Source organism: Pongo abelii, chromosome 7, assembly GCF_028885655.2.
Source record: "Pongo abelii isolate AG06213 chromosome 7, NHGRI_mPonAbe1-v2.0_pri, whole genome shotgun sequence".
In the NCBI taxonomy this organism is placed as follows: Eukaryota; Metazoa; Chordata; class Mammalia; order Primates; family Hominidae; genus Pongo; species Pongo abelii.
Genome location: NC_071992.2, coordinates 18,978,907 through 19,005,630, shown reverse-complemented (window position 1 = coordinate 19,005,630; position 26,724 = coordinate 18,978,907). Strand labels below are relative to the sequence as shown.

At 37.8% G+C, this 26,724-nt stretch overlaps 2 protein-coding genes across 13 annotated transcripts in view; one reads left to right on the top strand and one right to left on the bottom strand.

Annotated features, from left to right (window-relative positions):
* The window catches only part of VPS37A (VPS37A subunit of ESCRT-I), an 85,465-nt gene extending 80,816 nt beyond the window's left edge, over nt 1–4,649 (bottom strand). For 3 of the 10 annotated variants that reach the window (XM_063726522.1, XM_054561227.2, XM_063726521.1), the window contains exon 1: nt 4,175–4,617. In XM_063726522.1, the coding sequence (XP_063582592.1) occupies nt 4,175–4,299 (125 nt within the window). In that variant the 5' untranslated portion in view covers nt 4,300–4,617. Of the gene's footprint in view, nt 1–4,174 lie in introns of all 10 variants that reach the window. The other 7 variants (XM_054561225.2, XM_054561226.2, XM_063726520.1 and 4 more) reach the window with 5 other exon arrangements.
* Nucleotides 4,650–4,941: 292 nt separating this feature from the next.
* On the top strand, nt 4,942–22,307 carry CNOT7 (CCR4-NOT transcription complex subunit 7). Of its 3 annotated transcripts, none has more exons than XM_024251627.3 (7): nt 4,942–4,996; nt 6,294–6,505; nt 8,329–8,522; nt 14,158–14,319; nt 16,689–16,833; nt 18,997–19,107; nt 20,679–22,307. In XM_024251627.3, the coding sequence occupies exons 2-7, from the start codon at nt 6,389–6,391 to the stop codon at nt 20,805–20,807; spliced, it is 858 nt and encodes a 285-aa protein (XP_024107395.1). In that variant the 5' UTR covers nt 4,942–4,996; nt 6,294–6,388; the 3' UTR covers nt 20,808–22,307. The 3 variants fall into 3 exon arrangements, with proteins under 3 accessions (XP_024107395.1, XP_054417208.1, XP_054417209.1); XM_054561233.2 differs by lacking the exon at nt 4,942–4,996 and adding an exon at nt 5,083–5,348; XM_054561234.2 differs by lacking the exon at nt 4,942–4,996 and adding an exon at nt 5,684–5,702.
* Nucleotides 22,308–26,724: the final 4,417 nt, after the last annotated feature.

Sequence of the window (26,724 nt, the reverse complement as noted above, 5' to 3'; positions counted from 1 at the left end):
TATAAACAATAAGCTGGCTAGAAGCTTATAGGCTAAGAGGCAAAGATTTCAAGCACACTGATTCTATGCAGTAGAAAGAAGGAATGTAATTTGTCCTATGCCTACTATGTGCTAGATACTCTTCCAAATGTCTTACATATATTATTTAGTTATCAAAAATCCTGCATGACAGGAACCACAATTCCTGATTTTACAGATAGGAATTGGAGGATCACGGTTGTCTCATATAACAATATCCAAAACAGGAGACATTTCTTCCTCCCAGTCATTTCTTACTATTGCTGAGAAAACATTTTGAGTAGCTCCCCAGCAGACTTCCCCTCCAACTCCCACTAACCAAGAGTCCTGCTTCCACAGTAACTTGGGGGGAAAGGTGACGAGACCATCATCACTGGCATAAACAATCCTTATTCACCTCTAGTGGAGGCTGGGTCGAAAGATCCCAGCCTCCACAAAGTATGGGCCTTGCAGAGGGAAAAACCAACAGTGTCCATAAAGTCGGCTTCCTCAGGAAGTATAAGAAACAGAATTAGTTCTACTCCTGTCCATAAAGTCAGGAATTTTGGTGATAAACTGAATACTGTGGTAAGTGTTACTTAGAAGAGAGAACATATTACTTGAGCCCAGGATATATAATTTCTAGTTTCCATTTTCACAGCTGATTTAAACACTTTGGTTAAACACTTTTTTGTGTGTGTCATCTATGACAGTTATCTCATTTGCCCTGCATATTGGTGAGACTCAGATGAAAAAATTTACATAAAATTCACCTTTTTTTTTTTTTGTAGAAGACTGAGGTAGCTGAGGAGATAAGAATTTAAGGCAACTAAAAAGTTCACAATCATTAGAGAAAGGGACAAAAAGAGACTGCTGCAGTGCAATTTTCAGAATTACAAGGGGTTAAAAATGGAAGGGAGATGAGAGAATGGGGTAGAGAAAGGTTACTCAGTAGGGCAGAAGAAAAGATACTTTCACTGCCAAAAAAAGATATTCACCTATTGAGCTTACATTTGGAGCTTACATTTATGAAGAGACATAAAACGAAACAAGAGGGAGGTGGGCAGCATGTAACAAGATATTGATATTCCTCATGTAACAAGTTTTTGTACTGCTCATAAAAAAAAAAAACACTGGAAATTCTTTCAACTTTTACACACCACACCTTTAGAATAACCAATCAGTGTCTGTTTGCACAAAAATCTTTTAAGTGTAAGTTGTACCACTAATTTAGGTAATCAGGCACCATATTGCCAGTATTGGGGCTCACAAAACAATACCCCAAAATATCGCACTTTGGCAGGCTGATTACTTTGAATTAAAGGAGTCTGGCGGGCCTCAGAAGTAAAGCTCTCTCTGACCACCTCCTGCCACTCTTTCTCCCTTGAAGAAGTCATAGAAACCAGAATTCCTCCTCCCCTGGGCGGTATATTACAAACTAGAACCCTTCTTCCCTACAAAAAATCTAGAAAGGTCACTTTCCCTTCCGCCCTGAAGACCCTCACTCCATAGGAGTCTGGGCCCATCCACTAGAGGAGGAGGTTATACAGAGAAGCCAAGAAAAATCTGAACAAACAGGCCTTGGTGGGTTTCCCCCTCCTCTGTCTATTACCATTACCATACTCTTTTTGTCCAATCACATTTCTACATGGCTGTCCATTCTTCATTGAACCTAATCATAAATACAGACAGTTTTCCTTGGGTCTTTGGGGCTTCATTTCTGAAGGCTCCCATGCAGTGTAAAACTTGGATTAAATAAATCTGTTATGCTTTTCTCTTGTTAACCTGTCTTTTGTTATAGGAGGGTCAGCTGTGCCCCTTATGACTGATGAGAAAAGATATCACACCTTTTCCATCTTTACATCAGATACCATACAGATAATTTTTTACCTCCTAGCTTAAAAATAATATGTCATTATTTAAAAGGGTGGACTAACAAGAATAGGTGAATGGCATTTTCCAGGATTGTGCCATTCTTTGAAAACTGGAAGCATATGACCTACTTAAATGTCTCCAGAATTATTCAAGTATAATTTGTAAATGCGAAACATCTCAATAAAACTTCAAGCGTTTTTATAAAAGAACTTAAAACAATAAAATACTTAGTTCATAACACTACAAAATATATTACATTATCTAATGTAACCATGTCCAATCATACGTTCATAATTTCTGGTTCAAAAAATAATACATAAAATGAATCCTCTCTGTATCCAATTCAGGGTATTTACTGATCCTCTTAAGCCAATTCCAGAAGTCTTTACATTAACAATTGCTGCTATAGAATCTCACTTTATTTGGGAGGCCAAAATTATAAATTTCAGATCAATTACTTCCCTTACCAGCCTTAGCAGCAAGAGACTTTGGAGTATTTAAAAAATTAAACTCCAACCTCGAAGAAAAAAATTAGTCAGCATTGAAAATATTTAACATAATACTACATACTAAGGTTTAAAAGCAATTAATTCCAAAAGTGTGGTTCTAAAAAAGTGTTTCTGCAATAGCAGGACTGGTTCAGTATATAGTCTACCAAGGTAACAACTTCTAAGGGAACAAACATGTTAAAAATGAGTCCCCTTATTTTATAAGCATACCTTGTGACAGTAGCTCTTAAAGGTCAGTACAGAACATGATTTGGAGTAAGACTGACTTGTAAGAACTTTGTGAACTTAATTTTCCAAAATGAAAGCCACCAATAACAGCCTGCCATTCTTTTCTGTTAAACAGCATAAAATTTCACCTTTTGAAAGTTCTGAACAAACAGAACAATTGAGACAAGGAACCAAGAAACACCTAAAGTTCAGTCAGCATCAGGTCTTATTTTAGCCAAACTTATTTTGCAGTGAATTTTTTTATTAACAAGACTATCTAGTTTAAAATCAATCCATTTTAAATAAGAATTATTAGATATTATCTCAGGATACATATTTTTTAACTGTATAAAAATAATATTTTTAAAAGGGTTAGGAGCCCGGCGAGGTGGCTCATTCCTGTAATCCCAGCACTTTGGGAGGCCGAAGCGGGTGGATAATCTGAGGTCAGGAGTTCGAGACCAGCCTGACCAACGTGGTGAAACCCTGTCTCTACTAAAAATACAAAATATTAGCCGCGCATGGTGGCGCGCACCTGTAATCCCAGCTACTCGGAAGGGGTCGGGGGAGCTAAGGCAGGGTGATTGCTTGAACCCGGGAGACGGAGGTTGCAGTGAGCCGAGATCGCGCCACTGCGCTCCAGCCTGGGCAACAGAAGGAGAGTCCGTCCCCCCAGCAAAAAAAAAAAACAGGGGTTAGGGACTTAACAATGTTGTCATCTTTATTTAAAATAGTGTGAAACTGTTAAGTAAATATACTTGCAAAATGCATATAATATAAAGAAGCAGTTCTAATTTTTGAAAACCATTAGAGGCCATAGACATTTGCAATGTAAAAGGCTGCAGCAAACCAATTTACAGTAAAAGTTGAAATAACATGAATTGTAAAAATATTTCTAAACTGACCACGATAAAATGAAAAACTCATAGGAAGACAACAGAACAATCAAGATGAACATAAAGTAATTCTTGAGCGTGGGGACAAGACTATGAAAGAAGTGAGAAATGTACATGCACTGGTCGCTGTGGGATGGGGAGAGACTGCTCCCAACAGGGTAAATCTTAGAGACTCAAGAAGACTGACTACGTGATAAGTGACTCTCAGACGAGAAGCATTCACTGATGAAAACTCTGGCTTCCCTTTCCTTTGATGTTGCAACAGTTCTATTTTCCATTCTTTGTGAAACCTGGAGATTACTCTTCACAATTGTATTTTAACAATTCTGCTGACGCGGCAATCAGGTAGGCAAAGGGAGAAAGATCAGTGGGGAAGCCTGGGCAGCAAGGGATACTGGAAATAGACTATGAGAGAGATTGAGAGATTACAGTCAGCAGCGATGTGTCAGGAGGGATGAGGAAATCCGAGTTAGAAGCGCTGAGCAGTGGTGCGGCAGGAGGCAGGGAGGGTCCGGAGGAAAACAGTAAAAGTGGGCAGGAGTGGCAGAGCAAGCGTGTGACCCAGAACCAAGGGAGGTAAACCACATGAGGAGCTGGTGGGGAGCAGACTGAGGCGCTGCGAGGGTGGTTAGGACAAGCCCGCCCTCCCACCCTACTTTTTCCTCCGGTGGAGAGGCAGCGACCAGTCACCTGGAGTGTGAGTTCCGGAGGGACTCGATCAGGCGCTGCTTCTGCTGCTGGAGGCTGGTGAGGCCACCGGGGGACCCAGCCGCGGAGGAGGAGGCGCTCTTGGTCAGGGGAAAGAGCCAGCTCATCCTCCTCGGGTCCACGGGCCGGAGGCCCTGGAAGGCTCTGGCCTGCTTCTCCCAGTGGCTCGGCCCGGCGGTTCTCCAGCGACAGAGGAGCGGGGTGCGACGTCCGTGGCCCAAGCGCTGGGGACCGCGTCTTCTCTAAGCCAGTCCTGCCTGCGCTCCCCGGGTTCTGGGGGACATGCTACGAACGGCGGGCGGCTGGAGAGAGAAACTTGCCGCCCAGAACAGGCGGTTCCACCTTCACGGCCCAGACGCCCAAGCCGGCCAGTCAAGCAGCCTGGCCGCCCAGCGCTCCACCACCCGCGCCGCCGTCACATGCATGCCCCGCCCCCTCTGCGTGTCGCGTCATCATCTAGCGCCCGCGCCAGAACGTGCGAAAAGCGACGGCGCAGTACGGTGCGGCGCAGCTCCTGCTCGCCTTTCCCCTCGCTGGGCGAGAGGTGTCTATGGGGCACCCGCTGCCGCCGCCGCTACCGCCACCGCCACTGCCGCCGGGTGCTGTCTCTATGGCGAGGAGGAGGAGGAGGAGCGCGAGCTCAGCGACACAAGTATATCTTGCATCCGCTGCAGCCTTACGGGGGGAGGGGCGGGTTAGGGAAGTAGAAAGGGGGCGGGGACGATGAACCTGAGAGGGTGCGCGATGGCGCCAGCTGGAGTGCGGCTGGCGGAGGAAGGAGCCTGGCGGCGGGTTGGGGGCTGGGTGACTGGGGCTGGGGGTTTGTAAAGGGGTTGGCGCGTAGTGATGACGCAAAGGCTTTGTACCTGGGGCTTCGAAGTGGGACGGAAATTGGGAGTGGAGGGCGGTGGCCTAGATCCTCAGCTCTTCGTATTCTTTCACGCAGCAGTGCTTGGGAGTCAGTGTAGCTCCAGTCAGTGTTATCAGCACCTTCGCACTGGCGCTTTGCCAGGGAAGAGAGTTATCTATATGACTTGAATGCCTCGGTGCCGTCCTCTCGTTTCTCTGGGAAACTGCAGTACGGAGATGCTATCTCCAGTAATGAGAAGGCCTTTGGTGTCTCTTCGGGGCTTCTGGGACTGCAGTAGAGAGAGAGGTGGAGGAAAGCAATGTTAAATTACAGGGTCTTTCCAAGTCTGTGTGTTTTTGTGCTTGTGTGTGTGTGTGTGTGTGTGTGTGTGTGTGTGTGTGTGTGTATCGGGGTGGGAGAGTTATAAAGGAGGGGTGTCCTGGATCTCCTTTAGTTTCTTGGAGAATTCGAAGTTACATTTCTGACTCTTCAGAGTTTAGAAGACAGTTATAAGACCCTCTTTTTACTCTTGGTTTTTTTTTTTTCCAATTTGTATGAAAAGTGCAGAAGGATTTGAAATTTCCCTGCCCAAGAATCAACACGAACTCTGTTTATAGACCAGAAATGTGAGATCTATCTTTGGTAACCAGGGAATATGCTGTGAGTTTTAGACGTTCTATTGTGTTCTTTTTCCCTTCTGCAACTGCGAACATTCAGATAATTTTCATGGCCATTACTTTTTTCTCAGAGCATTTACAAACATTTTTGACCCCTCTAGTCTAGTTTGAATAAATACCAGTAAAGTAGATCTTGTTATCAAGTCGGATTTTGGTTATTTTGTTAATGAGGAATAAAGATAAACACCATCTTTGGCATGGTAACATCTGATCTTGTCACATGTATATAAGTAATTTTTCGTTTTTGTCTGGAAATGGATGGCTTTATAAAGTTTTATGCAGAGTAGTTGAACTCAGATAAATCTTTAATTAGTGGAAAGTTATAAAATATGATTAGGATGTGTGCGTAAAAAAGCTATTTTAAAATAACTGAAATTAGGAACAGGAAATCCTGTAGTCCTTTTTTTCCTACAGACTAGCTGTGTGACCTTAAGTTACTTTCTAAACTTTGATTTTTTTTTTTTTAATGAGTCAAGAACTTTGAATAAATAACTTCTTAGGTTCCTGCGAGATCAATTATTCTGTGATTCAGTTTGATATATCTGGTCTTCATTTTGTTTTTTTATTTTGACAGGTACATAAATAAAGGATAAAATATTTTATGAAACAATTCTTCAATCAAGTATAACATTTTGATGCTTGGCATCTAGACTCCCTTGTGCCCTCACTATGCCAGCGGCAACTGTAGATCATAGCCAAAGAATTTGTGAAGTTTGGGCTTGCAACTTGGATGAAGAGATGAAGAAAATTCGTCAAGTTATCCGAAAATATAATTACGTTGCTATGGTATGCCCACAAGCAGATCTTTAAAACGCTTCATATAAAGGAGGAAAAGGAAATTTTAAAGTCTTGAATTCAACCCTTTTGGTTGATATTTTTAGGGATTAATTTCACCATGAAAAGAAAGATTTGTCACTGCCCTCTAGCCAAAATCCATCAGGAATACACCTGTGATTTGACAGGTTGGGTTTATCCCTCATTGCAGTGAGGGAAAACGCATTGGAATTCATGGGAACCATGGGCCCTTTGAGTAAGAGAGGGTTAGAAAGGATTTGGGCTTGTGTCAAGTGTTCTTAGGGGAAGATAAGGGAAGCATGGCTTTACTTTGGATTGGATGTGGTCAGGAAGCTGGGGTAATTCTGTGATTGGGTATCTTACTAAGTCTTAAATGAGAGACTAGAATGAGGTTAAAGCTGCAGAGAAGGAACAGTCATTCATTTAGCCAGGATGGAGATACTTGGTCATTTTGTGGTTTGACATTATTTTTTGTCCTTGTTCAGACATGATTACAGAGTGGCCTTATTTGAGGTTGAACTTCTGTGAAATTGTGTTCAACAGGAGAACATTAGGGCCTAGCTATGAGTGCCAGCTCTGCTCCTAGCAACACCAAAGCCTAGCTGGTAGTACCACATGAGCTCCCAGAAGCTAGGGTGCTCTTTCTCAAACAAAAAAATCAGATGTGCCAGTGAAACGTTGTTGGTCTGCAGTTTGTTTTCATAATTAACACTGGAGTTCTGTGTTTTTGCACGTGCTGTTTGGTCTGCCTAGATTGTCTACCCAGTTAATGATTTTTCTTCTTTACCATTATATTGTCTATATCTGTTAGCTACCCTACTGTTTTCTACATCCACTAGATGATTATTAGCTCCATAAAGCAAGTGCTTTAATCATCCTTTCTCTCCCAACACCTAGCGTAACACATACGGTATTGAATAAAGTGGCTGTTGAATTGTGCTGAATTTAGAAAAATATTGATTTCTTTACTATTTCATAGTGACTTGATAGGTAGTTTTTATTCTTAGCTAGCCCTAGTTTCAATTCTAACACTAAACTGATGTATCTTTGTCTCAGTATTTTTAATAAAAATAAATGCATTACTTTGGGGAGGAGCAGGTTGATTGGTTAAAATATGACTGTTTCTTTGTAAATGACATACTATTTGATAAAGGTGTACTTACCCATGATTAGAACTAAAATGGTTTTCTTAACCAATGGAAATTCATAGTGATCATTGATTTCTCAGATGATAAAGAGTGGCAACATAGAGAAGTGATAACATCCTACAGGAGTGAGTAGGTGGCATGCAATTCTTGACAACCTGCTTTCTGTGGACTATAGAGAGAATATTGTTTCAGCCAGAGAAATTAGGAAGCTAATGATGTTTTTCTTAGGATTTTGGTGTTGAGAAAAACCTTGTCTCAGAGAAGCAATGGAAAGTACAGGGCGTTTTCCCCTCTTTCTAACCAGTTCTTCAAGAAACTTGGTTTTAGCATTGGAATACTGTGAGCATCATTTCACGTATCCTTTGGGAGATAGGAATTTATGATTTTCCCCCCTTTCTTGGTTATAGAGTAAGTATTTGGTTACATTTATCACATGTATCTCATATGTAGTAGTTTTTTGGATATATTTAAAGAAAGGTTATTAAGTTTATAGAGTTTTATAGTTCTAAAAAGTGATGTTCTTTCTAGTTAAAATATGCTTTGTAATTGAATATAAATGTGTAGAATATCATCTGTAGGATTCTTTGATTTGCATCAAAAATTAAGAATGTGTGGATTGTAGTTTTGACTGTTTAGTACATAATGAATCTTAAAACTATTTTACAGGACACCGAGTTTCCAGGTGTGGTTGCAAGACCCATTGGAGAATTCAGGAGCAATGCTGACTATCAATACCAACTATTGCGGTGTAATGTAGACTTGTTAAAGATAATTCAGCTAGGACTGACATTTATGAATGAGCAAGGAGAATACCCTCCAGGAACTTCAACTTGGCAGTTTAATTTTAAATTTAATTTGACGTAAGTGGGAAATAACTGTATAACCCAGACTTTTTTTTTTTTTCTTTAATCTTAGGAATTGATTTTCCTCAAGTATGGTGACATGCTAGGTGAATTTGGTGTAGTTATCCTGGAAATATATAAAACGTAACATTTCAAAAGCATAGTTTTCTTTTTTACTATGGGACCAAAAAAAATACTTTGATGTTAAAGATGTTATATTTAAAATGTGACTGCAACTTTTTTTGTATTTGGAAAACTTTGGGTATTGAAAGTACTTCTGATAGAAAAAATAATCCTACATTAGTTTTACTTTCAAAAATTTTGTGTGCAATTTGAAATATAGCCTTTTATAATTATCCTTCTTGTAAAGATTTTTATTGCATTCATATTCCAGTTTATGAGTAGATTACATGTCAAATGCAGTAAGACGTTTTCTGGAACCTTGGGTACGTTTTCCTTTCAAGTCAGTATTATATAATCATTATGTTGCCACTTCAGCCCACAAAAGCTCTCTTAATTTACATATAGGAGAAGTAGTAGTATCCTTGAACCTGGTGTTTATCATATGTCAGAATCTGCATTCTAACTCAAGCCCTGGGTCTTCACCCAGTTTCCTTAGTTATAATATTTCTATATTATTAGTAGAAGTAGTCTTGATAGCTAAGGGAAGTTTTAGATGTTTTTGGAGAAGGGCAGATTATTTGCAAACTGTAAGTTGGGTAAATAAAATATTTAATACAGTCTAATTACAGCAGGACGTCAAATGTCATTTTCTTCAACACTGTTTCATGGTAACCTTCATAAAAAATAAAATTGATTCCTGACCTGGGCCACTATCTGTGTGGAGTTTGCACGTTCTCGTGTATATGTAGATTTTCTCCCGGGTCCTCTGATTTCCTCCCACATCCCAAGGCTGTGCACGTTAGGTCAAATGGTGTGGCTAAGTTGTCCCAATGTGAATGAGTAGGTGTATCTGTGTGAGTGCACCGTGCCACGGAATGACATGCATACCAGGGTTGGTTCCCACATTGTGTCCTGAGCTGCCAGAATAGGCTCTGGCTTTCTTCACCCTTCAGCTGAATAATGGAGCAAATAATTATCTTGTTTTTATTAATCGTTCTTAAATTTACATATAGCTCACATTTATTTCATTGTTTAATATTAGAAGTATTTTGGTTTTTATCTAGAAGTTTGATGATTTTTTTGTGACCAGAAATATGCCATAGGAGCTTAACTCTTGTTTTTATCAGTTAGCCTGTGGTAAAAATTGGTTTCGTTATCCATCTTTTGGCTTAAAGTTGCAATTTCCAAGAACTTATTGATAACGTTGAGTGAGTACTTAACTGTATGTTGCAATATTGCATTGTTCTTCTATTTGATATCCTACATTTGTGTCATATATCCTAATATCTGGTAGGTAAAATAGTAAAAGAAACTGTAGGCAATTAATGGTAGTGCCAATGTATGAATTCTTTCTTCCCGTTCTTTGTCAAATAAACAAAGATATTTAGTATACACAATTTTACGAAAGTAGGGCTGAGGAAAAGCAGAGTAATGGTGCCTGTGGTATAGTAATATGGCTTATAATTACACTGTGTTTAGCGTGACTCTCCATTTCACTCTTTTGGGTTTAATAATATACTCTCCATTCGGAGACCAAGGCAGGAGGATTGCTTGAGGCCAGGAGTTCTAGACCAACCTGGTCAACATAGACTCTGTCTCTACAAAAAAAAAAAAAAAAATTGAAACTTAGCCAGGCGTGGTGGCTGTGTACCTGTAGTCCTAGCACTACAGGTGCAGGTACGGGTGGCTAGCACTACAGGTACAGGGAGGCTGAACCAAGTGGATTGCTTGAACTGAGGTGTTCAAGGCTATAGTGATCTAGATTGCACCACTGCACTCCAGCCAGGGCAACAGTGATACTTTGTCTCTAAAAATACCTGTATCTATACACACACGCACAGTCTACAGAACCTTGTAAACTTGTCCAACCCTTGGCCCAGGATGGCTTTGAATGCAGCCCAACACAAATTCGTAAACTTTCTTAAAACATGAGATTTTTTTGTTGTTGTTTAACTTAGTTTATTTAATGTGTGGCCCAAGACAGTTCTTTCAGTGTGGCCCAAGGAAGCCAAAAGATTGAACACCCTAGTTACAAAGGGTGAAAAGTACTCCACTCAAACTGAAAACCTTTTATAAGAACTACAGCTCTGAAACACTGAAAATTGCCTCCTATCCTTTTTCTCAAATGATAAACCTTTATTAAAATTAGTGCTTTACCATTTCATTTGTTCCGTGTTACTTTTTGTTCAAGTGAATTAGAACATTGTTTTTAAATTAGATACTATTGTGATCTCAGTACATGAGAAGGAGGTAACCCATCAGCTTCTCAGTTTGGGTAAAATTGACAGTTTCCTTTTCTAGAAACACCTTTGTTCTAGTAACAACTGCTTTCTTAGTACAGCCTGTAAGTGACATTTTTTCTTTCTTACTCAAAAACGACTGCCAAAGTTTACTACCAAGTTTTGCTACCATTTACACCAGGGGTGTCTAATCTTTTGGTTTCCCTGGGCCACACTGGAGGAAGAATTGTCTTGGGCCACACATAAAATACACTAATGCTAACAATAGCTGATGAGCTAAAACAAACAAAACAAAAAAAACCTCAAAATGTTTTAAGAAAGTTGACAAATTTGTATTGGGCTACATTCACAGCCATGCGGGGCCGCATGTGGCCCACTGGCTGCAGGTTGGACAAGCTTGATTTACACTGATGTTAGGAGATGTTTAAGGAGAAGGATACAGTGAAAAACATTGGGTAGAAGAAGTCATTTGGAAGATAAACGAGTAGTGCCTAATATAGAGAGAGCACCGTGAAGAGAATCTTGGAAATTTTGAAGAAAGATAAAAATTGACTTTTTAATGGCGTGGCTAGAATGAGTGTCAGTTACAGTGCTAGACACTAGGGATTTAGTACTGAGGAAAGTTGGTCATGGCCTTTATATCTCAGTGCTTTGTAACTCTTCAGTTTTCTCTCTATTGCCAAAGTCTAAGAATTAGAATTGTAACGTATGGGAATTCTCTCCAAACTGAATTTGGAGTTGATACATCCATGAAAATTGAAGTGGAGTACTGATGAGCTGTGAAGAAGCAAAGCATTCTGTGGAAATAATGTCACTGATAAGTCAAAGAGGATTAAAAGAAATTTTTAAAAAATCCTCACTTTTAGGCTGGGCATGGTGGCTCACGCCTGTAATCCCAGCACTTTGGGAGGCCGAGGCGGGCAGATCACAAGGTCAGAAGATCAAGAGCATCCTGGCTAACACGGTGAAACCCTGTATCTACTAAAAATAAAAAAAAATTAGCTGGGTGTGGTGGTGGGCACCTGTATTCCCACCTACTTGGGAGGCTGAGGCAGGAGAATGGCGTGAACCCAGGAGGTGGAGCTTGCAGTGAGCCGAGATGCCACTGACTCCAGTCTGGGCCACAGAGTGAGACTCCGTCTCAAAAAAGAAAAATCACTTTTGGTGATTGCAGTAATTCAATAGGATAGTAGAAATTACAGGGCACCTTGGATTCGGTGGTAACAGAAAGGATGCTGATGCTTCATTTAAGGAAAGTGGCAGTGTAAAGAAGGAGATAGAGAGTGCCATAAGAAGGAAGGCTGGATGCAGTAGCCCATTCCTGTAATCCCAGCACTTCAGGAGGCCAGTTGGAAGCCAGGGTGAGCAGGTCGTTTGAGCTCAGAAGTTCAAGACCAGCTCTGGCAACATGGCAAAACCCTGTCTACAAAGACAAAAATTAGCCAGGCATGGTGGTGCATATCTGTAGTCCCAGTTACTTGGGAGGCTGCAAAAGGAGGATTGCTTGAGTCCGGGAGGTCAAGGCTGCAGTGAGCCGTGTTCAAGCCACTGCTTCCTGGATGACAGCCAGACCCTGACTCAAGAAGGGAAAGCAGAATCAACAGAATAGTGGTTTTTATTTTGTTTTACAGATAATGCACAGACATATTTGAGTGTTCATGAGTTAGTTAAGGAGTTGTATGTTAGCATAAAGATAGGCACTTGACAAGTCCTTTGAGGAATGGCGTGGAATAGTGTCTAAGGCATTGGTAGCAATTAGCTTTGGCGATGAGGCAAGCTGGCTTTGGCGTCTACATGAGAAAGATCTTCACATAGATGGGTAGATGTAAAGAAAGACAGGAATATTAATCTGATGTTTCTTTGTAAAGCAGGTATGGGGTGAAGCCATATGCTGCAAGTAAACAGGTGAAGGGTGTTATTGGAAACTTAAGAGAAAAAGGTCTAAACTACTTGTGTACCTATACCTTGGCAAATGGCCAAGAATGATGTGAGCCTGGAGAAGAGTCTGTTTTTTAGGCCTTTCATTGCTTATAGCTGCTAAGGCATGCCTCAGTGTGAGCACTGGGACCTGATGAATGAGATTCTAATTTTTTGAGGTACATATTTTTAGCATAGGAAAGCTATGGTTTCACTGGGAAAAAAAAAAAAGAAACTACTTCATTGGGTTTATTCTGTTACCCTTCCTAAAGGATTTTCCAGGGGAGACTGACTTTTAAGTGATTGTTGTGGTTTCCTTCTCTTTTAAAATATTTCCATTGTTAGTTTTGTAATTTTTCAGACATTTAGAAATAAATTGATTTCTGAAGGACTAACCATAATGATACTTTTTGGCCCAAGTGAAATGTACCCCATGGTTTAGATTTGTCAAGTGTTTAATAGGAATTCCTTTTGCCAAGAGGTAGAAACCAGTATTCTTACAATCTAAAAAGTAAATAAAAAAATACTTTTTCACATATTCTCAAAAATGTATCTGTATTTTGGTAACTTTTTTGTTTTAATATTTCAGATACAGATATACTGTATTTTGGGAACTTCTAATATTTCAGATACACATATATTTGTGGTTGGAGATGGCTTTCTTTTTGGCTTAAGTGAAATCTTGAAGAATTGGTTTATATTTCGATTTCCTGGCTTGATTTTATAAGGCAGTCTTTTAGGAGTAGGATTGTTGGCAGAAGAAATTATTGCTGTTACAGCACAGTCCTTAACTTTAAACAGTGTTGCTTATTGGAGGCATTCGCAAGGCTCATCATTTGTGAAAGGAGGCATCTCCTTCTTTAAGATGAAGTGTAGTTTGACTCATCCACATGAGACGTTTTCCACTGGGTCTCCTTACCGGTGCTGCTGAGAGCACGGGAGATGGGCATATATGCACCACAGCTATGGCTGCAGCTCTATCTGGGAGCATTACAGTGGCTGCTGAGACTGAGAGTCTCTGAAAAAACTTGTCTGTCACTTTGCGACGGTAGTCCCTGGTGAATAGGAGACCCTTTTCCAAACCCAGTTAAATGTATTTAAGTATGAACGGCTAATAGAGTTAATAGAATAAAGATTAAAATTGCACCTTTGGACTCTTTGAATGATGTTTTATTATTCGAAACACTTTTGTGAAATAATGACCTTTGTATTTAAATTGCATTTTTCTTGCATATATGTAAAGCATTGAAACAGGTGGACTCAAGCCAACTCTCTGTCTCTTTTCTGGCACTATAGTTATAGATGTAAGCAGAAGAACAGCTTGTTTGAAGTAATGGCATGTTTGAATGTTGTCTTTCTCTTTCCTCTGCCAGGGAGGACATGTATGCCCAGGACTCTATAGAGCTACTAACAACATCTGGTATCCAGTTTAAAAAACATGAGGAGGAAGGAATTGAAACCCAGTACTTTGCAGAACTTCTTATGACTTCTGGAGTGGTCCTCTGTGAAGGGGTCAAATGGTTGTCATTTCATAGGTAAAACGACTACATTGAAAATGGCATTTGTTTTTCCATCTCATACTTGCTCCACGCTTACTTGGGTCACTATGTTAGCAATTTCAGGTTTAATTCTAGAAAGAGTTGACTGCCATATAGAGTTGTCTCCTAAGTCTTAGGAGGCTAATGTTGGTCTACTTAAAGGTTAATTTAAAATATGGGATCCATTTTTGCTTGTGAGAAGCATGTTGCATAGTGGAAACAGTACGGGTTCTCTAAAAAGTGAAAGACCCTGGTTTAAATCCAGCAGTGCCATTTGGAATTGGTGTTACCCAGGGTTTTCTTTTACTATTTCTACACCTTAGTTTTTAATGTTCTACAGGGGAAACCATTCATTTACATTTACACAACGTTATTGAGTATTTACCATATGGCAGGCACTGAGATGAGATTCTAGGAACTAAGCTGTGAATAAAACAGACGAAAATTATTTACCTCATGGAGTTTATATTCTCATGGGGGTGGACAGACAGTTTTTAAAAATGGAGTTCACATTGTGATTTGTTAGATAGTGGTAAGTACTATCTCAAAACAGCAAAGAAAATGCTAAGGATGGGTGTGGAGGTGGATTTTAATTTTTTTTTAAATAAAGTGATAAGGCATCCCTTAGAAGAAATATCTTGAAGACTTGTTTTAATGGTCACTAAAATACTTTATAAACAGTAAATTCTCAATAAGTGGTGGTTCTGAATTCTTTATTGTTATGAAACTAGATTATTTAAGAGTGTTTCTGGTAAGGAAACTATTCCGATTTTGTGAAATAGACTTCCATGTATGAAAAAGAGTTTTCCTATCTAAGCAAACTAAACTGACGTTCCAGGGACTAAAAGTAACCTTCAGAATGATATTGGCTTTTGTTAGGTTTTGAAAAAGCACTGTGTTACATAGATGTTAGTACTCTCATACTTGATCCACTTCACACATTTATCTTAACTCTGAGTCTCCTGCATGGTTTAGTTTCTGTCTCTGATCTGTGGGATGTTTATAGTGAAGGACTGTTCATGTGGGCAACTTTGATGTGTACTAACCAGAAATGGTTGAGTTGTAGGTACTGAACACACTCATTCTTACCTATCATCTTTTTTGTCTCTTCTGCACTTGAACTTGTACCTTAGGAAACATAACTTAAGACTTGACACAAATACCTTTTTTTTAGTCATTTTTCTTCCCTAGATATGAAGATGCAAAAGAACTGGAAAGTATTGCCCTACCCTTTTACTGTATATGACATACCCTTTCATTTAAAAAATACTCTGACAAAATACAGTGCACTAGGCACTGGGTATTAAGATGAACGAAAACAAACAGGGTTCATTCATGTCTTCTTGGAGTTTAGAATCTAAGTTAGACTGATATATTTGAATATTTATCAAGATAGAAGATTTTATTCCACTAAATATCATTAGCTGTTTTCCTCATATTCTAATCTATTTCAAGTAATAAAGAATAGTTTAAGAAGTTTATAAATCCTAAGCGCTAATATAATCTTAAACTTTTAATGTTAGTAAGCAAATGTTATATAGGCTTCCTGTCAGAGGTCCTGGAAGGAAGGGTAGACAAGGGACGGACGTGTCTAAGTGGCCTGGGAGTGTAGGGAGACAGAAAGCTGTGGAAAAGGCCGGACAAGGGAGAGGAGGTTTGGATTTGAGAGTGTAGGAGTTTGCATTTTCTGATCAAGAGGGTAGTTATTTTTTACTACCCTTCACTTCTTCCATGTGCAACATTTCCATTAATGACTGTCAGGGAGCCACACTGAGAGGAAGAGAATTGTGAAGGAAGAAAAGGGAGAGACCACTTCACACAGTCATTTAACAGAAGTGAAAATACCTTGTTACGGTCTTATTCTTTGGATACCAAAGTATATGATCACCTTATGTAAAAGATGGGATGACTTGCATTACTTTTGTCTACCGAATGCCTGTTCTCTTGCTACATTTGCTGACTCTTCTGGCCAAGTTTCCATTCATCTTTATTTCTCCATTTCCATAGTTATTTAAAAAAAAAATTTTTGAGACATCTGTGGGCAGCTTGATACTCTTCTTGGTGTTCTCTATTCAAATATCAACAAAATAGTATTTTATTGACCATAGGCTTGGTTTGGTAGTGTAGGTCTGTGTTGATATCTCTGGATAATAAAGTGATAAAGTTCTTAATACTGTAAGATGACGGCATTTTCCCATTATAGTTCTCAATATGTTTGTTTTCTCTGTTCTTGTGTGCACTTCTCTTTAATGTTTTTGGGAGGGCTCTAGTGTGACTTGCTTAAATTTGAATCAGAAAAACATTTTTTTTTTAATCTTCATGGTATTTATATGTCCCTCTTCTTTATTCTTTTAACCCTTTTATAGCGGTTACGACTTTGGCTACTTAATCAAAATCCTAACCAACTCTAACTTGCCTGAAGAAGAACTTGACTTCTTTGAGATCCTTCGATTGTTTTTTCCTGTCATTTATGATGTGAAGTACCTCATGAAGAGCTGCAAAAATCTCAAAGTAAGGCTTCAGGTGGCATTATCTACAGCAGCACACTGTTGAGACCAAGTGACTGTCATGAGAGCCTAGGCTGGGATGTTGTTTTAAACCATATTTTGAAGTATTACAGTAAATGCAATTATATTATCTGGTCATGTGATTTTTTTTCTTGCATGCATAATTTATAGGGAATCCTTTTTTCAGAGTTTCAGTATGTCTTGGCAGAGGGCAGAATTTTCAGCACATTTCAGGCTTAGGTCAGGTTCTTGTAACTGCTTGCCAGATTGAAAATCACAAACCAAAACAGAAATCTGAGGACAGTGAGGCTCTCATATGCACGCCAGTGTGAGTTCTTTCTCCCAAGACGCATAGAATCTGTTCTCACAAGGTGGAATCTAAGGTGGCCAGCGATATGCAGATGTATTCAGTAGTGTGGCAAAAGTTTTTCTTTCCTTTTGGCTTATCTTGGCTAGAAATTATTTTGTCAGTTCTAGTGATAGGATAGTGTTCCTAGGATTAAACTACATAGCTAAAAGATTCTTTTTCTGGCCAAAAGATGTCAGCTTGTTACAGTTAAGTACTATGGGAAATGTGTAGGTCCTGCCTAGATAGTAGTAACATTTTGACGCTGCATAACGTGTATTTTTAAATTCTAAACATTAATTCTTTTTTTGTTTTTGAGACGGAGTCTTGCTCTGTCGCCCAGGCTGGAGTGCAGTGGCGTGGTGTCGGCTCACTGCAACCTCCGCCTCCTAGGTTCAAGTGATTATCCTGCCTCAGCCTCCTGTGTAGCTGGAATTAACAGGTGTCCATCACCACACCCAGCTAAATTTCGTATTTTTAGTAGAGACGGGGTTTTACCATGTTGGTCACGCTGGTCTTAACAGATAACTGAAGATGAGAAGCTTTCTTTTGGCCAGTGTTTACCTTTAATACAGGATATGGTCAGCATATGACTAGAGAAATTTTCAAGAAAGGTTATTTTATGTTTGTAGCAGTAGACTTCTGTGTAATTTGAGGGGACTTCCAGTAAGTGAACTTGCAGTAGGGTGTCCCTTGCTTGAGAAACTCAGCCCACCCTGTGAAAGCACTGCATGCTGAGGCCTACATGTTTTCATCTGACTTTTTTTTTAATTGACATGTCTGTATAATGACAGTTTTCAGGAACAGGGAACCAAATTATTGCTCATCATGTGGTTGTTACTGGGAAGTTTCTAAGTACAGATATTCTGAATGTGTCCTGAGTAAGCTGCTGTGTTAAAATTCAGGTTAACGACAAAGATGCTTTTTGACCTATAGTCAGCCATGCTGTTCTATTCAGTTCTGTTCTCCTAAGCAGCTGCTAATGATACCTAATCCTCGTGCTATTTTTAGCACAGAAGCAACTGCTGTGCAAAGCCTTGTTTCAAGCTGTGATGCACAGAAGGGCCATTTTGCTGGTGGAGGCCTTAACAATTTAGAGAAGAATTTTTGTTTTGTTGTTGGTGTTTCTTTACTTCACTCTCTACTCTTATTCTCCCCTCCCTTTACTCTCCTTCCCTGTCCTCCCACTTTCTTTCCGTTACTGTCTTTCTCTTCCTTTCTTTCCACTGTCATCTATCTTTTTTTTAATTTAGGAGTATTAACATAGGTGGATTATAGCAGACCACTCTAAGGAGTTGTGTGCATATACTGGTCTTAACTAACAAAACCATAGTGAAGCATTTAGCATATTCTTAATGATTTGGTTATTCATAATGGCTTTGTTTTGTAAAAATTAAGTGAAAACTACAAATGGATGGTGGGGAGTTTAAGAAAATATGCAAAAAAATGGTGTTATACTAGCTTTTCAGTTTTATAATTATTACTGGATTGATAGACTATGAGTGTACTTGATAAATATTACCCTATATATGGTCTGCTTCCCTCCCATATCTAGGAAAGTATTTACCTGTCATATGCCCTAAAACATGATGAAGATACATTTTCCCAATTACTATCTTGTTTTCTATTAAATGATACATTTTCCACATTCAACAAATACATTAGTAATTCACATTCTCTGTTTCTTCCCCCCAATCTTTATAAGATTCACCTTTACATACTAAAGTTTATTTTCATTTTGGTCAGCGTCTAAGTTTTTAATTTGTGAATTTAGGCGTTGTAAGATTTTTCTCCTTGACAAGCAATTTTTATTTCTTCTAGGGTGGATTACAGGAGGTGGCAGAACAGTTAGAGCTGGAACGGATAGGACCACAACATCAGGCAGGATCTGATTCATTGCTCACAGGAATGGCCTTTTTCAAAATGAGAGAAGTATGAAGACATCACTGCCTTTTTCTCAGTTGGTTGTTAGGTTGAGAACATTAAAAATCTTGTGGCCAAAGATTTTGGGCAACAAGTACCTACTAAGTAAAGATATAATTAGAGATACCAATATGAGTCACATCCACCACACTTAAAAGTATTCAAAAATAAGTCATCTTGAAATGTAGTTCAGAAGGAACTGGGAGAACATGTTCATCATAGAACCAACAATTTTAAAACATAAACTACCTGAGAAATCATGTAGGTCCAACCATATTATTTCTCAGGTGAGAAAACAGTCTAATAACTTCCATGATTAAACACATTACTAGTGGGAGAACTCCAGAATTCTTTTTTGATTCCCATTGGTGCTCCTTCTACAAGGCAAGGAATCTTTATATTAGGTTTCTTCTAGCATGGCCCCTTTTAGGGTTTAAACTGGTGATAAATATATTATTTGCTCATGTCATTCTTCAGTGCTTTGAAGATTTTATAGAGAAGAACTCAGGCTTTTTTACTGCATTGAGTCTTAAAAGGGGGGTTGAATTCTGAAGGGATCAAATAAATCCAACATAGTAGTTGCATCAGAAACCATATTAGGAAAACCCTCCTTAAACGGCAAAAGGCAGAGATCAGTTCCTTGAGTATAAAATGTTAGGTATGGAAGAATGAAACTTAATGAACCCATTATCTACTCCTAAGTAATTTTAAGTGATATGCACAGATACACCTAGCTATAGGTAAACAGGAAAATTGGTTGTGCAAAAACAAGTGAGGTTTTTCTTGACTATAAGTTTTCCCTTTTGCAAAAATTCGCTGTGGATTTGAGTATATTTTCTCTTAGACATTAAATTGACAGACTGAGAATTTAAAACTTTTTGTAGCAATGTATTGATAATAGAAAGCATTAAAGCTGTTTTGCTAAGTAGTGTTGTTGATTCAGAAGTGATTTGGACTATCCATTCATGACACATAAATATTTTGTTTTGGACTCCTTCCCATTGTTTCATTAGATAAACAACCTTTTGGATTTTTTAGGTTTGCTTTTAAAACTGTCTTAATGGTTTATTTAACTAACGGTGGATTTCTGGCACTAATTTGTCTTGATTTTTCTTGGCTTCTTCAAGGACAGTAATAGAGTGTGAATGTTTGGATTTTACTGTCCATGACTTTATGGTTTGATATTTATAGCCAGCTCAGCCTTGCACACAGATTTAAGACAGCTTATGAACCTAAACTTTTTTCCCCCACCATCATTGGCTTTCTTCATTCTTGAGTATTGTTAAATTAATGGAATAAATATTTATTTTTCCATGATGACAAATTCTTATAAAAATGGTCTAAATGGAAAAGACATGCATTATACACTTTTTTTGTAGTCTCTTTGGTTTCTGAGCTCTGTACTTTTGAGGACATTAGTCTTACTCATTGAACTGAAATGCGTAGCCTCAAAGGAACACCATAGAAAAGAGCCATCATTATTGTCAGTGAACAGTCAGTACTTACATTGCTGAAATATAAATTACAAGTGGTTCCTTTTGGTTAAAATTATCTTTTTTTTCTTCAAAATTCCTTTTTAGATGTTCTTTGAAGATCATATTGATGATGCCAAATATTGTGGTCATTTGTATGGCCTTGGTTCTGGTTCATCCTATGTACAGAATGGCACAGGGAATGCATATGAAGAGGAAGCCAACAAGCAGTCATGACATGAAATAGTCCTTTTATTTTTATTTTATTTCAAGTTACACACATGCTTGTATATAGGTTTTATCTCTGGTTGAATCCCTTGAACAATAGACAGTACCTTCCCCCTCCCCTTCATGGCCCATTTTATTGTCTGCCTTTCAGTACTAAGTATGACCGTTCCTATCTCAGATCTTAATAAAAAGAAAAAAAAAACGCATTCAGGTTAAATTTGGCCTTAATTTAATATACTTGTTAGCAAGCGTGTGTGACAGAGAGTGGGGAAAGCTACATCATTGAATATTTTGATAAACTTTACCTACTTGAGTTTGGTTTATTTTTCCCTTTTCCTAAATTAACTAGCACTGACTGTAATTTATATTCCCTGTTTCATGTCTCTCCCTTCCATTCTGCAGGAGTTTTAGCTATTTGAGATTGTGGACCATCAGTTTTGCACTTTAGAGAGTGTTTCTGACTCAAAACCTCTGTTTTATCAGAAAATTTGTTTTTTCTTGATCTTAGCTGGAAAAATCTGCCAACTTTACACAGTATTTACTTGGTTTTGACCCACAGAATATAGCACATTGTGCAAACTGTCGATTCAGCGAAACTTAAAAAAGACAAGAAACTACTGAGGAGCTTAGTAACTGCTGTTTCTGTACGTAGTGTTTAATCTTCCAAGCACATCTAGTGTCTGTCAGTTTCTAATTGGCATGTGTAGGCTGCTCTGTGACTGAAGAATTTTCAAACCAGCTTTACACCCTTCAGGAAAAATCCCTTGTGATTGGATGTTTAGTATCTGCCAGGAAACTGGTACTCAAGATGTTGAAGCTACAGTTATTTTATGATAGCACACTTCCCTTGATCTGCTTATTTTTATTCCATCACCATTTACCCTTTTTTTTTTTTAAATTTTGTAGCCATTCTTATGATGCTCTTGATTTGTTGGTTACACAAATCAATTTTATTAAAATCCAAAGATAAGTCTTTAGGTATATTTTGTACCAAATTAAATTAGAAGACAAAAATTGCGCTTTCATAGTTGCTACAAAGGTAAATAATGGAGAGATTTGGTACAAAACAACAAAAAATATATATATATTCTCATATATATATATATAGCTGATAAAATTACCTGAGGAGTGTAATGCTTGTTTTTTTTGTGTGTGTGTATATCTTTGCAATCTATTTTATATATATTGACAAAAGAGACTGTGAAATATTTAGCCATGCAGAATATGTGACCAGACCAGAGCATGTGTAGGAAGACTTTTCGGTAATCATTAACTCTACCCCGAAATGATGGACAAGTTATTATGTGTGTTACCTACACTTCAATCAGTAATATTAGCAAATCTCCAAATGTTAGTCACATTGGTTTGTCTCCCTTGTACATTCTTTATTCATATTACAGTGCTGTAACTGGGTGGTCCTTTTTAAACAAAACATTATTCGCAAAACAGAGGGTATTATTTGTTTTTAAAGCTTTTGTAAATAAAGGCTTCAAAATGTTTTCTTATAAATGTTGATGACTGGTGATTTTCTTTTGGAAATACTCATTTGGGGGATATTGTTCATTTTTATTTGGGCAACAACAGAATTCAGTAACTTCCTTCATTAACCCTAGATGATTATTAGTCCATTAATTGAAAAATCAATCTGAGTTTTCTGCATTTCAAGTGTTGGCTTATTCTTGTTCTTTATGAGTACCTCAACTAGCTAATTAAGGACTGACTTCTGTTTCTCCTTTCCAGGAATGCATTTATTCCGAAGGATATACTTCACAAAGTAAATACATTTGGTATAAATGTGGCTTTTTAAAAAATCTAACACAATGTAGCAAGTTTCTCACTGGCTTCTTTTCTTTTGTCTTCCTTAAAAAGGAAGTGAAGCTTCTTTTCGCTTGTGATTTGTTAGTTGAGAAAACTAATATTTAAATTCTGTTCAACTATTCTTTGAGAAATCAATGCTGGATTTGAAATAGGAATGATAAAGATTGCCTTTTTATTAGCCACATAGTTGCTCAATCTCATAACTTGTATCAGTTCTGGCTTCTATCCCTAAAAAGTATAGATAATCCCTAACTTACTTTCGACTTAATGATTTTTCAACTTTACAGTGGGTGTATTGAGAGGTAACCCCATCAAAAGTTTAGGAGCGCCTTAGGACCAACGATGGGGTTATAGTTTCTACTGAATGTGTATTGCTTTTGCACCATTGCAAAGTCAAAATTTATAAGTTGAACCATCGTAAATTGGGGGACTGTATGCTGTTGCCTGCATTAAATGCATCTTAGTATTTTTTCAGATGTAACCTCATTGTAGGTTGAGCACCCGTATAGTGTAACTTTTGTAGAGGAACATTTTGACTTTTACTGGGTCTAAGTTTTACTTTTTTATTTTGTTCCAGACAGTCTGAATGTTTGTAAAGTCTAGGTTCTAGATGTAAGATATTTGGCTGGTAATTTTTTTAGTGTTACTGAGCCATTAATTACAGACTCATATATTCTGTTAAATCTAGTAGAGCAAGGGTTGTCAAACTATGGCCCGTAGCCAGAATCAGCTTGCTGCCTGTTTTTGTGTGGCCCATGAACTGAAAATGGCTTTTAAATGGTTGGGAAAAATAATCAAAAGATTATTTCCTGACATCTGAAAATTACATGAAATTCAAATTTTAGCGTCTGTAAGTTTCTATTGGAATGCAGCCACAATCATTTACATATTATCTATGGATACTTTTTTGCTATAATGGGAAAGTTGAGTAGCTGCTACAGAACCTGTGTATGTGTGTCTTGTTTCACATTGCCACTTGGCAAGCTACAGAATCATGGTGATGCAGATAGAACCTGAAAGCATTTCGAATGCCCTGTGTATTGCTTGATTTATTACTTTTTCTACTACCAGTTCATGCCCTGTATCTCAGAACAAGAAAAGTACCTTTTAATGTTATGCTTTCAAGGCACACTGGAATATGGACTATTTTATTATATGGTGGTACATTGTGTTTATAATGCAGTGACACTGAAACTGGTAAAAGAATAGACTGACAGTATCAGACTAACATCACAATATTCCCAACTCGTGGGAAAGCAACAGTCAGAAGAATTAGAAAATTTAAATGAAACATCACAGCAAAATTTCACAGAAGTAATAAAAATGAGGCTGCAACCAAAATGTTTACAAGTAGCCTATTTGTTAGCCAAGCAAAGAAAACCATTTACTAATGCTGAATTACATCGTGCTTGAAGATAGTAACCAACCCAAAGAAATGTGTCCAGAGAAAATTAAGACATCAGCCCTTTGATGAGAACAGTAGTTTGAAGAGTGAGGATTTTGGACACATCAAATGACACTGTTAATTCTTTGCCTCTTACTAGTCAGTACTGCCTAGCTTTATTTTTTGAGAAACCATTGCTGGATTTGAAGTGACCGAAGAATTTGTATGGAACTACAAGTGGGAATATTTTCAAAAAAGTTGATAAACAGTACAACCTGAAGTGAAATCTACTAAGATGTGATGCAACTGATGCTGGGAAAAATGCATGGAGCAGAAAAAATGTTTATTTGGTCAAATTTTAAAGCTTGTGAAAATGTAAGTTGTTTAAAGCCTATAGTTACTCACTTAATTATTCATCAGCAGGTACTTTGCAGGAAATATTGGTGTTACTGAACTAGTCAACAGTTAACTTCATTTGCTCTTGTGGACTTAACCATCTTCAGTTCCATGATTTTTTTGTGAGAAACAGAAGCTGAATATCCTGATTTGATTTGCCACACAGGCGTTCAATGGCTTAGCAGTGCTAAAGATTTATTTTTATTTTTTGGGCTCTGGGCTGACATTGAAATTTTTCTGAATGAGAAAAACCATCCTCAACCACTGTTTTTTAACACTGAGTAACTTTGGAAATTAACTTTTGCCACAGACTTGAAAATGTTTCTTAATGAATTTGATCTGAAATTACAAGGTACAACAACATAATATGGTAAATTCATTTCAATAAAAACTAAAATTTAAATAAGATTGTCAAGCTGCTTTATATACTTTCTGTGCTATGAGAAGTCAAAACAGCGCTGTATTGCCAAATCCATTTTTAGTGGATATATTTTCCTGTAGCAGATTTTTGGACCTTGATGCAGTGCAAAGAAAATTTTTAAATTTTAAAAGCATTTAACTGCAATTAAATGCTTTTAAAGTTTCCTCTTAATCTTCTGTTGGAAATGAATCATCTTGAATGAATGACATGCTAAAGGGCAAATACCAAAAAGGTGAATCCTACAAATGCCTTACAAGTGATGAATATGCTTAACTAAAATGACATGCTCATGGGTGGATGTGTCAGTATTTAGCAGTACCTTGACCTATTTGTGTGAAAAGAGATTTTCAAAGATGAAATACGTGAAATCCCATTACACATCAGCATTAACAGATTAACATTTTTAATTTATTCCAATGAGGGGATACCAACTTTCAGCCCAAATTGAGCAAAATGTTACCTCCCGTCCCCTGCCAAAAAATCCCATTATTCCCATTAGTAGACCTCTATTACTAAAAAAAAAAAATTGTACTCGATATTTTGAGTTTTCAATTTTTAGAATAAAAATTTTGTGAAAAGTTTCCTTGAGTACCTAAATAATGTCCTTCATTTTGTCTTAGCTTGCAAAGCCTCTAATATTTGCTACCTGCCCTTTCCAAAAAAAAAAAAAAAAAAAAAAGGCTTGTCCACCTCTCTACTAGAAGAAGCTTAAGGGTCTATATCTGTCCTCTTTGCTATTTCATCTGCATTGCCAAATGCAGTGGCTCCTCTGGGTAGACAACCTGAGGTGGAATCAAATTATGAATGCATATGTTATCTCATGTCTATAAAATAAATGTGTTAGAATTTATAAATAAAGAGATAGGAAAAATACTGATTATTCTGTGTGTCAGTGCTTTGCAGTGAAGGCCAGTTCACACATGCCATTTGCTATGTTGGTGTAATTTATATTAGAGTTTCATTTATAACAATGTTACCTGTCATTTATTTTTCTATTAAGACATAGAAACGTAGGACTGTACACATCCAAGTCCTGCAGAATTTTCATTTCAGGTTTTAAAAGTTAAGAAATGTCACCATAGAGTGAAAATTCCAAGAAAACAAGATTCATGTACATTATCACTAGACAATTTCCATTTGTTTTAAACATTTTCTATAGCATTAGTTACATTTAACGTTTAGTATAAAAGCAATTGAGCAATTTCTCTTTAGAAGTCTATTATTTCATTGCTTTGTAGCCATAGTCTGTAGGTGAATGAACAAGCTACATTTCTCCAAAATTACTCATTTTCTTTTTAAAGATAAACTGGTCAATACTCTACTCTCCTTCCTGGTATGGAGGAATTTTTTGTACATGAGAAGCATTCATGAATATAATCTGCCCTCTTGCTTTATTGTCATAGGAGGGGAAATTCACCGCTTTCACACCCTTCTGTTTTGGCTCTTTCTCCCAAAAGATGAGAATCTTTATGTAGTACCATACCAAGAAATTGGAGTTCTTTAGCTTCAGACTGAGTATCATCATGGCTTCCAAATTGTTAGGAAATACAAGTTTGCAAGACTCCAAGGGGACTTAATATTTTACATCTTACTAGCCATGTCATAGCTTTTAAGTGCTTTTAATGGGGGAACTGTTTCACTCATGCCATATACCTGTTTTGTTTTTTGTAAGTTGTGAGCAGGTGTCTTGTATCACTGCAAAACCCATGTATAATAAAAACTTGTTCTTGAGCTATATGTGTGTATACAGACTTTCCTTCCATTCATTGTAGCCATTCTGGGGCTGTCCTCTACTTCTTGCCTAAGTATATGTTTTTTAAATAACTTCAGCACATTTGCATGCTACTCCAAGATTAGTTTATAATTAAGGTCGCTTTTTAAAGTATTCAGCTTTCACACAGTAAGTG